The 12,478-nt window shown below is 39.4% G+C and overlaps 1 protein-coding gene across 2 annotated transcripts; it reads right to left on the bottom strand.

Moving 5' to 3' along the window:
* Window positions 1-318: 318 nt before the first annotated feature.
* On the bottom strand, window positions 319-11,621 carry troap (trophinin associated protein). 2 transcript variants are annotated; one of them, XM_088291591.1, is made up of 18 exons: window positions 11,519-11,621; window positions 11,099-11,178; window positions 10,477-10,687; window positions 10,007-10,397; window positions 8,882-9,000; window positions 8,656-8,784; window positions 8,024-8,063; window positions 7,083-7,195; window positions 6,009-6,134; window positions 5,893-5,932; window positions 5,322-5,434; window positions 4,972-5,100; window positions 4,863-4,902; window positions 4,632-4,699; window positions 2,566-2,661; window positions 2,235-2,490; window positions 1,961-2,154; window positions 319-738 (listed from the first exon to the last, which is right to left on the bottom strand). In XM_088291591.1, the coding sequence occupies exons 2-18, from the start codon at window positions 11,149-11,151 to the stop codon at window positions 691-693; spliced, it is 2,166 nt and encodes a 721-aa protein (XP_088147717.1). In that variant the 5' UTR covers window positions 11,152-11,178; window positions 11,519-11,621; the 3' UTR covers window positions 319-690. The 2 variants fall into 2 exon arrangements, with proteins under 2 accessions (XP_088147717.1, XP_088147718.1); XM_088291592.1 differs by having other exon boundaries at window positions 11,427-11,537.
* Between the last annotated feature and the right edge of the window lie 857 nt (window positions 11,622-12,478).

Genomic DNA, 12,478 nt, shown 5'->3' on the forward strand with positions numbered 1-12,478 from the left:
CACAAAGCAAAGCACATGATACTCATTGATACAAATCTAGTTGGACAGCAGCTCCTTTCACCAGCATGAAAGGAAAATGATGGAAAACTTCATATGCAGTTGGGCCTAATTTTTACCTTGTACACTAAACCGCGACAGGAGAAATTTGAAAGGGACTGTTCAAATTTCACCCCAAGTGTTTCGATGGGGTTCTTCTGTCAAAAACTAACCTATTCTTTGACTTTTCTTTCTACACGTAGAACAGAAAGGGGCTGAGAGCAGAGCTATTATTGCTAAATGGCAAAGACTCCAAAAGAGACAAGTGGTCAGACCACAAACTGCATAGAACCATTTATTTCCAAAAGTGTGACACAAAAAGACAAAACACATAGAAACAAATAACATTACTCATTTGTGGAAAGGTGCTGCTCCTCACAGGTACAACGGGTTGAGAAAACACCTCTTGGATGCTCTCCTACAAGCATAACATTGGAGCTCAGTCATATACCCAAAAGTCTGTTCTTGGGGGTCTGGAGAACAAATGGAATGAACCAAGGCAACTTCCTTCAGAACTGCACAGTGGCTAGGTTCAATTTTGTTCCAACAATATGTCTTATTTGAATTTCAGTGCCAATATTGTCACATACAATGCCTGTGACATTGTGGGCATCTGTGTTAGTATGTGTTTTATGAAAAAGACATTTTTTTTCTTCAAGAGGAACATGGAGCGGGCTCATCCAAGCTCAGAGGAACAAATCTCTGGAAAAAGAAAACAAAAGTAATGCACACTTGTGAGACAACCCCCACACGGAATACGTATTATACAGTTTAACCTTGAGGCTGGAACACCCAAAAGTTGAACTATTTGGACTTGGACTTATTGTTGACTGCAAGTTGAAGCAAGTTTGGGATTTGGAACCATTAACATGAAGCCAACAGACCCAACTAGACTTCATTGCAGCCAGTTTGGATTTTGCTTTTTCTTTTGGCTTTTTTGCAATACTCATTCTAAAAGGATGGTATGAGAGGCCTATGCAGCAACATGATGTAAGCATACTCAAATTCAGAGTAAAAAAAAAACAAAAGAAAAAAAAACTGCTGTTACGTCTAAATATGTCACTTCATATGTTGGCCTCATGATGGATATCCTTCTCTGCAATGTTTTCACCTAAGTTTGAGGTTGTTACATAACTCAGCAATGTTTTAAGAAGAAAAAAATATTCTTTTTTTTTTTTTTTAAACAAAACTAAACCTGACATGGCACCTTTTAGCTGGCTAGCGAAGATGTGTAGTGTAAAACATTTAAATCATTATTTTTTTTAAATATTTCCATAATGCAGACTTAGTCATTGTTAGATGACTTTAAAAAGAGAAACTTGTGTATTGTGGCGATTCATTATACTCATCAGAAAGGTTTTAGAGGGCCAATTCTTTTCTAATTCATATTGGGTTTTCACATTTTCTGTAGGAATATAAATCACCCACATTCAAAATAATAAATGAAAACTGATATATTTTGCTTTGTTAGTGGTGAATTTATATAATATACAAGTTTCACTTTTGAATTGAATGGGCCTTTCCATAATATTCTAATTTATTGAGATCCACCTGTAGTAGTGAAAACTAAGACCCAAATTAATTAAACGATGGACTCAAAATGGTCCATTTTTCACCAATTATGTTTTTTTGGGGTTTTTTTTCCTGATGAATTTGCAATTGCAAAATTGCATTGTCATTCATTTTAAATAATAGTAATCTGTGGAGTCAGTACATTCTGAAACAATTGACTTAACTCACTTAAAATGTCTAAAAACTGTGATAAATTGTCGGCAAAATGTATGCTGAGATCAACACTTCAACCTCTGAAATTATTGAATTGAGCCAGAGGAAAGGTAGAGCTGCAATCATAGCCAAAAAGTAGCCATTGCTGTGGAGGGGGACCACTATAGATTATTGCTCATGTTTAACAGTTTGTACTCACAGTGGATTCGTGAAAGTGCAGGAAGGATGCCACCGGGTCGCTACAATGAGGTTGAGAGGGGAAGGACCTGAGAGCTTTTGAGATTGAGCGGGACAAATAGTAAGTAACCTCCTTGTCCAAGCTAAGGTCCTCCGTGGGAGAAAGTCGCTTTGGCAGTAACATAAACGCAGTGTTCCTAACACAGCCCTTTAGGTCTGGAAAACAGAAGGCCAAGTTTAGCAGTGTATCACAGCGTCAATGAGCAAACGTGTCTAGGTTGCCGTTCTCTTACTACCTCTGTGACCAGCAAGGTTGACGCGACAAACAGGCTCACGCACGTCTCCCGCTTCTGGCCGAGCCTGGCCATGCGGCTCCCGACAGGCCGAGCTCTCCTGCTTCTCAAAATGGCACGGTTTCTTGCCCGTGGAAAAGCAAATGACAGACTCTCTAGGCAGGGTTTGGATCAACTGCTGTCCTTCCTCAATCATCTGCTCTCCTTCATCTTTGCAGATGGAGTTCCTCTTTGCTTTGTCCTCACTGTGGGTTTTCATCTACAGGAGATGGGAAAGATTCAATTCATCAATAACTAGTTGCTTGGTGGTTTGAGCTTGGACCTCGCTTCTTACAGGTGAGGCTTGAAGAACCGGGCTGAGCTGCTCTTCCTTCCCTTTGTCAGAGCTCGGTCCATCCTCCTGGTCAAGAAATAATGCCTGGACCACTTGCTGCCGCCACAAGACACCAGAGTTGCAATTTTTAGAAGGATGACAGTTTACAAAGATTATTTGCAAATATATTTTGTCAAAATGATTTTCATTGTTGGTATCAAGATTTACAGGAAACTGTGACAAAAGAAAAGATGGCAAAATTCAATAATTGTACATTTAAAAAATATTATTTTGGGGCATCAAGTTGTACGAAAGAATACTTTTTTTCCCTTGTAACCAGTCACTCCACTCCTCACAGGAAAACCAGAGCCATAATGTGATGCCATCTCTAACCTGTGAGGTGGATCGTGCGCCGCCAGGTAGCCAACCGGTCAAACAATATAAAAATGTCACACACTTCCTTATCACAATAATTGTGGATTTGCAAATAAGACAAATATATCTGCACATTACCATAAATGAAACCATTTTGATCTGACTAAAGTAGATGCATGCACATGATTACATTTCATCCCAAACATACGCAAATAAAAAGTGCTTTTTAAAAACGGAAATTCTTAAAACAGCTTGCATTTAAATCCAAAGAAAGCCCAAAACTTAAATATCTAGTAAACACGCACAAACATTGTTAAGCCTACAATTTAATACAGACTATTTTTTGAGTTGCAGGCATCAAGATACAAAGGCTGGGCAACAATTTGAAGAAAAGTACCACAGGCATGTTCAACTACTGCACCTGTAAATCCAAACCGGAAGCACATTTCAAGCTAATAAACCTTTTTTGGTATCCTCACCTTTGAGTATCATCTCAGCAGTTACATTATTGACATTTTACGACAAAATGTTATCTTGCGAGTTCTGACCTAATAGTTTCTGCTTCCTATGAAATGTCTTCTGAAGTATGAGACAACATCTCATACAGCTTCCGGAAGAATACAAAAGTAATCGTCCGTCCATTTAGTCTTAAATATTCTCTCTTGTGAGTCAACATCCAGACTTCAAAACAAGCAAGCACTGTTGTGTCTTGTCCGCAAAACTCTTCCTATTTGATTGGCTACGTTATGGTCAAGTGATCACAACAGCAGCTACAATGTCCCTCCTAGAGTCTGTGACAGGGGACTGTGTGAGGAAAAACAAAACAAAATATTGTGGCTCACATACAGTACTTTATCTTTATTAACGGTAATTGACCACACGAGACCTTAACTTGCCATCCACCATTTAAAGATGGTGCGATAGCTTGCTGAAATAGCTCTTGTTTTAGGTAATACTAATTATTTCCCCAGAAATATCAATCGTAATAAAATAACCCTAAATACTTATTTGATCCAGAAAAAGCTAACGCAACAGAAGCCAACCTTCAGTTGCTCCCACCATTCAGCTCAGGATTTTTTGCACTTTTTTTTACTGAGATTCACCTCATTAGAGACGAGATTAAAGACGCCGTTCCTAAAACCTCGTTGAATCCCCTGATTACTGATGTTAAAAAGAGCAATAAGGATGATAATTGTCTGAAAAACTTTTAATTTTAAAAAGCATTTCTTGAAAGCCTTACAAAACTATTTAGTGTGGCAAAACACCTTGCAAGCTCGAGCCGCTTCGTGGTAAACTCGTTCAAAATCTATTTATGATTTTAGGACTGTCCATCCTAATTGTTATTAATTTATAATGCTCCTCGGGAACTGTAGCAGCAGCTTTTAAGACTGCTGTTATTCAACCCCTACTTTAGCGACCAAACCTCGACCCAGCTAGCTCCAAGGGCAGGAGGCCGGCGTGCGTAAAAGTGTGGCCCAGAGAGAGGCACCTCCCTCTGACATGGTTCAAACCTTGCGGCACCGGGCTGCCGTCGAGTCTCCCGACAAATGAGCCCAGGAAAGGTGCGCCTTGAGTGGATTGCCCACGCCGGCCGCCCTCCGCTGGAGCTCATTTATGCCACCAGGGACCGTGGAACTTTTACGCACGCCGGCCTCCCGCCCCTGGAGGCTCAAATATGGTTCAGAGGCAGAATAGGACCACATAATACAAACCATGGCAGGACTGGGAGGGGAAACTCTCTGCAATGTCCACATGTTCTCAGCCTCTTTGTGTGTTGAAACTGATGGGAGAAAAAAACAACAGCATAAATTGAAGACAGAAGGTTTTTATTACAGGCCTGCTTGTGGAACAATACCTCCAACTGTAAAGATTTATTATTCATCATAATTATTTTTTATATATTGCTCTCTTACTTTTGCTTGAGCTGAATTATTGTAGCTTACCTGCTGGGGCCAAACTCGATTTAATTGGAACCCTTTGTGGCTGCATTGGAGAATAAAATAAGGAAAAAATGCAAAGAATATACAGCAATGAAAATACATGTGTACATACTGTGTCGAGAAAAGTGCCTCTGCCAAGTGGTTTATGAGGTGTGGCACGCATGGGGCCATCAACTTTCAACCCCTCGTTTAGGCTAGGAGCAGCTTTGCGATGACTCTTTGCAACAGACACTCGTTGTGGCTGCAGAAATAATCAAGTATTACAGGCAATTCTTACAGAAACTGTACAGGATTTGTTTATCAGATATTAAAAATAATACCATCAATAATTTACAGTAACAACAAAAAAATGAAGAGGAAATTTCAAACATCAATATTGTGGGACTAATTAAGGTTATCTTCATGGATCTTTTCTCATCTTGTGAAAAATAATAACGACTCAGCCTGAGCCCACAAACTCACAAACATGACATAAGATTGGGAGCGAGGAGTTGAAAGTGATTGGCTGGATACACCCTCGTTACGCAGGATACTTTGCAGTGAGGTAAGATCGGGCTTAAATTCCACAGCTTTGTCTGAAAAACAGGCATACTTTTTTTTAATTGAGAAAACAGCTAAGTAGGTCATCACGGCAATGCCCATTTGAAAGCGCGATGGATCTATTGTAATCAGATTGCGATTCAGGTATTTGTGCTGTCACAAGCAAACTTGTTAATTTTCTTAATACTAAATTGAAATAGTATCTGACGGGCATAGTGCAAAATATATATGTGCCTTTGCACCTTCTGTGCTCAGGGTGCAATCCCACAGTGTTTTAGCAGAGACTGTTAGCAAGTTGGCATTGTCCCCAACCCAGTTGGCTTGAGCACATGTCCATTGAGGCAGAAGAGGTTGCTTAAAACAAATTATGGATGCACATGCTTGTACGCATGGAAAGTGGTTTGGCGCGCCAAGCCAACTCCAAACGCATCTGTCCCAAATGGCAGGTAGGAAACATTTAATACAATTTTTGTTGAATTATATAATATCTTACCTGCTGCTGCCAGATTCTTTTTGATTGGAACTCTCTGTGGCTGTGTAGGAAAATAGAAGAAAGTAAAAATACACAGAATGAACAGCATTGGAAATAGATGTGCGTAGTTTACACACCGTATCGACAATAGTGACTCTTGTAGATGGTTTTTGAGGTGTGGCACGCACACGGCCAACAGCTTTCACCCCTTCATTCTGGCTGGCAGCAGTTTTTTGATGACTCTTTGTAACAGACACTTGTGGCTGCAGAAATAAGCATAAAAAAAAAAACTGGCTAACTAAAAGTCTTGATAATGTGGATTAAAATAAATAATCACATGTATAAGAAATAACGCTTCAAAAATTAAAAACAAAAACAAAACATGAACGTATCAACTTAGGGGCATTATTTTGATTGATAAATATACACTGCCCTTTCCAATATTTGAAAGGAAACAGCATTTCATTCCTCCCTGGCCCGATGGCTTTTACGTCAAAAGGTGCTATATAAATTAAGAATTTTTTTTTTCTGGAGCGCTTGTGTCACAGGCTCAAAACGGATATGCTGATTGGACAAAGATCTGAGTTCACCAATCGATTACTCATCCTCAAGTTCCTAGATGTTTGTCACGCACAATGAATTTGTGCTTTGAATACTGTCCGAGTGGAAGAGATTTGAATTTCTAAATGTGAAAAAAATATGCCGAATTGAATTTTCAGTGAACGTACAATTCTGATTCAGTTTGTTTTAAAGTAAAGATTCAAATTGAACAATCCAAATTTAATTCATTTAATCACTTAAGATTCTCTGCACTTATTCAAGTTTTGCAATTCAAATTCAAATAGAAATGATTCTGATTCTGATGGCATATATTTCAATCCATAGGAACACCTCACTGATTCATGAAGCTTCATTTTGACATATTGGGACATTGTCTCATAATACTTTGAAGCATTTCAAGATTTCATTTGGTATACTTTCCACTACAACACAGGCGTCAGTAGAGCGCTAATGTGAATGAAGCAGTGAGTAATGAACCTTTAGCTGAAGCAATACCCCAGTGGTTCAGGAGGCTTCATTTTGCCCATCACTAGCATCAGAGGGAATCACTGCAAGCACCCTACGGAATGGGGATTTTGGGTGCCAGTCCAAATTCTAACTTTACAGTATGATTATATAAGAGCAAGAAGAAGAAAGAAGAAAAGACTCACCAACATGGCATAAGATTGAGAGCGAGGAGTTGCAACTGATTGGCCGGAGATGCATGCACCCTCATTACGCAGGATACTTAGTAATGCGGTAGAATTGGGCTGGAATTCTGCAGCTGTTTAAAAAAAGGTAACAAGGTCATGTCGATAAAAATTTGAAAGCTCAATGGAACACTTTTCAAATCAGATCATGTGTTTGTGCGGTCACTGGCAATCTTTTTTTTTCTTCCTTAAAGGAACAGACTGGTCAAAATTAAATTTTCAGCAATCGATTAATAGTGATATATCGCGAGTTGCATTCTAATAATTTCAGAGAATGATGATCACATGCCTGCATCAATTTTGTTGATAATAAGTTATGTTTTATGAACTTAGAGTTGTGATAAAAGTTGCATGGAGCCTCGATAGCCTGACTGCATCGTCAGCTATTGCGCTGTTAATGTCTTCCCCCCCATATAAGGCCGCACCTGTCAATTGAGCCTGTAAACGTTGCCACATTGAAATTATGGGGAAATGTGGCCTGGCCCGAGGGAAACAATCACAACCAACATGGCCCACAACAAATGGCAAACAACTTGCACATCCCTGAATTGGATCTTAAAGAAAAACTGACATTGAATATGAACTATCCACAAAAATATAGTGGGTGGGGGTTGATTAGGGAGTGATAAAATGCAAGACACCCCAAAACATACATTTTATTGACTGCAAATGTGTGACTATTGTGGGTTGTTAGGTAGTTTTTGTACATATAAATTGAATTTGTGGCTTGTTGTGGCTGAATATTTGCTTTTACTCAATGTTTACGCTTCCTAGATGGACGGAAATGGCAGCCGATAAAGATATGCACAATTGAAATATAACATTTTAACATCTTGGGTTTAACTCCCCTTTAAGAATATTTTCATTGAATTAATATACACAATACATTATAAACATTGTACCTGCTAGTGTCAGATTCTTTTTAATTGGAACTCTCTGTGGCTACATGGGAGAAAGGAAGGAAGGAAGAAATAATCAGAATTGGACATGTTAGGTTAATTCAACACTTGTTGTCAATGCCTGTTTTTGAGATTCCAAAAAAATGAGGCCAAGGTAAATCAATTGAGAACTTTTCCCATCATTAATGTAACCTACTTGTACAAGTAAATGATAACTAAGAACAATGAGATTCTTCTGATGCTGTGGAGGTTCTTTGTGGACCTTGTTTTGAGCTGCAAATTGTGACTACAAAAATGTCAGGAATAGCATACAGAACCATCTCAACATTCTTTGGTGGTAATCGCAGCATTTTTAAATGGTGGCAGACATGAGTTTGAATGTGATTAAATAATTATTTTCTGACTACTGCAACATTCCCAGTTATGAGGGTGTGCACACTTGTGCAACCAGATCATCTCAGTTTAACGTTACGACAGTAATATTATTTTCCCCCCACAATTGTGTAGAACAGGTTATAGGTCACATTAATTGAGGAAAATTTAATTCATTTTCTTTTAAGCATCTTTAAAAACGATAAATCGATAGCATTTGATCAGAGGTGTGTAGCCTTATCATATCCACTGTGAGTACATACTGTGTCCAAAACAGTGCTTTTTCCTGATGACTTTTGAGGTGTGACATGCACGTAGCCTGCCGCCTTCATCGCCTCATTCTGTCTGGCAGTAGCTATTTGATGGCTCTTTAAAACAGACATTCGTTGCGGCTACAGAAATAATAGATTAGATTACAGGCTGGATTGTGCATAACAATTTATAATAATAATAATTATGATAATACTCATCCAGAGTCCATCAACTCACAAACATGGTACAGGATTGAGAGTCTGAAGTTGCAAATGGCTGGCTGGAGACACGCACACCCTCATTCATCAGAATACTAAGCAAAGCGGCGTGATTGGGCTGGAACCCCTCGGCTTTGTCTGAAAAATATTTTCTATAAATTACTGGACATGATTGCATGAACGTTAGTGCATGAATGAAATGACAATTGAGTACAGTCATTTAGTCTGCCATTCACTGTCTGAGGTCATTATATTTCAACTAATTTATTTATTATCATACATAGAGTACGTGATAGTTCTAGGCAAAGAGGAGCGCAGAAAAGTGCAGAGGTATTTGTTTGAAAAATAAAAAGTTGATATATACTGTTCCATAATATTACACGCAACGTAATTTTCACTACTTGCCATCAAGTGTAATTGTGCATTTCAGAATGACATTTTTGAATGTTTTTGTATTTTTTTTTTTTATTCCAAACTAAACTATAAATAAAACCATGCATTATTCCTGCTGGTATTGTATTGGATCGATATTGTATCGCACATTGCTATATAGGCTACGATATCGTATCGCATTGGAAGTGAAAAGGTTCTATAGGGACAATCCTACAAGCTCATTGTCATGGCTGATGTCAGCGTGTGCCGGTGTTCGAGCGTGTGCTAAATTGCTAATGTAGCCGTTGCCTTAGTGTATGTCTAGCTACTTATTAATTGTAAAACAAATTTCTGTTCATAGCAGCTGGCTCTCTGCCCTAACGCGGTTTTAGTCAGACTTCTGTGAAAAGTCTACTATACACTTCAGCTAAGGTGACCATATTTTCGTTACCCAAAAAAAGTTGGGCACTCAGCTCGGCCTCAAGATACTTGAGGTTTACTTAAAGCTATTTAAAATACTATGTTATCATGTTATAAGTCAAACATATTTAATTTAGGGCGACACGATATTGGAAGAACATGCAATATTCAACTACAGCAGTCGGGTCCTTGTATGGCCAATTTAATTGTAATTATTATTTTGACTTTGGAATGCCATGTCAAACAAGTTGGGTGCAGATGTTAGCATAATTAAGATTTTCTGCATTAGGAAAGGGCTTAAATCTGTCAGACAACAACACTAGTAACATCCAAATCTGCATAGTGAACTTACCACTTGGGTGGCTTGAGAGGTTATCCTGCCCGTTCTCATTTGTCACCGGATCTTTGAGACTGAGATGGATCATGTTATCCAAACAGAAAGAAGAAGAACTCTTCTCCTGTGCAACATTTTCTGTCTTTAAAGTGTCAGAATGCACAGGGGCCGTTACAGGAGACCTGGACCATTCCTCCTTTGTGGTTGCTCCTGTACTTTTTAACACAGCAGGGCACTTTGTTTTTTTTTCTTTTGTCTTCGTAGTCTTTACACAAATACTGTTTTTAGACTGGATGGAATGAGCACCGCTTTTTGGTTGTAAAGACACAATGTCTGTTTTCAAACTCTTGGGACGAGACATGCTGAAAGGGTTAGGCCTGGTGCATGACCTTTTCTTCTTGGCTTTCCCCTGCAGTTAAATCATATGGTATTAACAAAAGACAGAAGAAAAGTTTGCAATGTCAAAATGATGGGAAAGATGTTCTCACAGTCAATAGTTTCTTCTCCCACTGAGCAGCATGAAAAGCAGAAGAAGGTTGGAGGGACTTGACCAGCACTGGAAGTCTGCTCACTCTTGGCCGCATGTGTGTATTCCTCCCAGGTTCTTGGTTCTCTGTGTCCCTCTTAAGAAGGTGCGGCTTGGGTACAGGCTTTGAGTTCTGTGGCTCCAGTGGCATCTTGTTGTTCTCATTTTTCACCCTGACCAGAAAGATGGCAAGGTGAAATTGATCAAGTTGTATTTGAAATGAGAGAGAGGGAGACAGAAGAGGTGATGAAAAACACAAAGACAAAGAAGAAGCCATTCATACATACATTGACTGTCTTGCAATACAACAATATTCTTCACTGCAGTTATTGCTGCACGGACCTTTGAGACCAAAATCACCTTTGGGGGACGTACAATACAATACAACACAACACAAGACGCCATACTCAACCTTGACACAACCACTCGACACAGATAGAATGACCTCTTGTCATATTGAGGTAACAAAATGGCAAAGAGATAATCACTGAACTTGTAGTACCTCACACATACTGATAAAAGCAAAGTCTTTCGTTGGAGCTTAACATTGCTCTGACTTTCTTACCTCCTAATTGACCACTTACCCCCGAAAGTAATTCTCCCTTTTCTCACGAAGAACTGGGTGAGATGCGTCCATTATTCCTTACTGAGGCGTGGAGAAAGACTGGAGAGTATAAGAAAACACACCATTTGAACGATCGATTAATCAGAGTTATTGTATTGTGAGCTATTAGTCACCGTGACGATACAAGGAAGAAAGACAAAACGCGTTAAAAAGAACAAGAAAAAGCATAAACGATTGTATCATTAGGTTTTCACCCAAAGCAATTCCGTGATCTCGCGTTCAAACAGCCGTTAGCTTGAAGTACAACAGAAGTTATTTTGACAAAATGGCTCAACGTTGGTACATACATTAACTGAACACAATGGCGCCATAAAACGGTGTGTTATTTGTTCACCAAGTCTCAGTTTTACTTTCATTAGTTTGGTGCCCGTTTAAATACCTCTTGAAGTTGAAACGCTCTTTCGCCCCGCAAATCGACTGACAACTTCCCGGACAAGCAGCCGTTTGTACATACCGCGCATCGCCATTGGCTACAATTGGAAACGGTATCAGCCAATCACCTCACGTATCGTTTGGTAGCGTTTTCTTTTGGCCAATGAGGGACGGAGTTGCGTAAACAACGCCTTGGCAACGACGCGAAAGTCATTTAACCATGTGATCTCATGTTTTTCCTGAGAAAACCATACCTGCTCACGCAGGTGAAAAACCATCCGTCAGTTTACATGCAAACCCATTATATAAGTTCCAATGTTAACGTCAATTAACTGTCCCTTTAAATATATACAGTATTCAAAATCAATTGTTATCATGGGGTAATGTGCTTTCTGAAGTTTAAATATGTGCACTGACCCCAAAGAGCGGCGAAGGCTTTTGATTGCGTGGCCCGAACTTTATGGCTATTGCCGTTGTATATCCACATCCAATATGGCTGCTGCACTGACATATCGCTTTGACTGCGCCACCTGATTCAGAGGATCTCTGCTGCAGAAGTTGAAAGAACAAGGCACAGGAAACTTCTTAAATTGGGTTGGAGGTGTGGGTACAAACATCTTGGCGGGCGCTTTATATTGAATTTGTAGCATGAGCCTTTTATTTTTGAGGTGCACAACCAGCAACATACAACAGAGCAAGACACAGAAGTGAAAAAGTCTTTTTCGATATACACAAAGTCAGCATGGAGTAACAGCACCACCCATTGACAAAATCATGGCACTACATCACTCTATTTCCCGCCGTCGTTACTGGTCTAACAAGTGGTAACTATCCGAATACATTTTCATAAACCTCCTAAACCTGCGCATATACTCCACTTTCTTGCCATAAAGTCTCCTTTAGGTACTACCGACGTCCAGCAGGTGTCGCTGCCATGAGGTCAACATCCTGCTGATTCTGCGTGACA

The sequence above is a fragment of the Idiotropiscis lumnitzeri genome, chromosome 3 (genome assembly GCF_059441095.1).
Source record: "Idiotropiscis lumnitzeri isolate Australia: NSW breed Sydney's pygmy pipehorse chromosome 3, RoL_Ilum_1.0, whole genome shotgun sequence".
NCBI classification, from domain to species: domain Eukaryota; kingdom Metazoa; phylum Chordata; class Actinopteri; order Syngnathiformes; family Syngnathidae; genus Idiotropiscis; species Idiotropiscis lumnitzeri.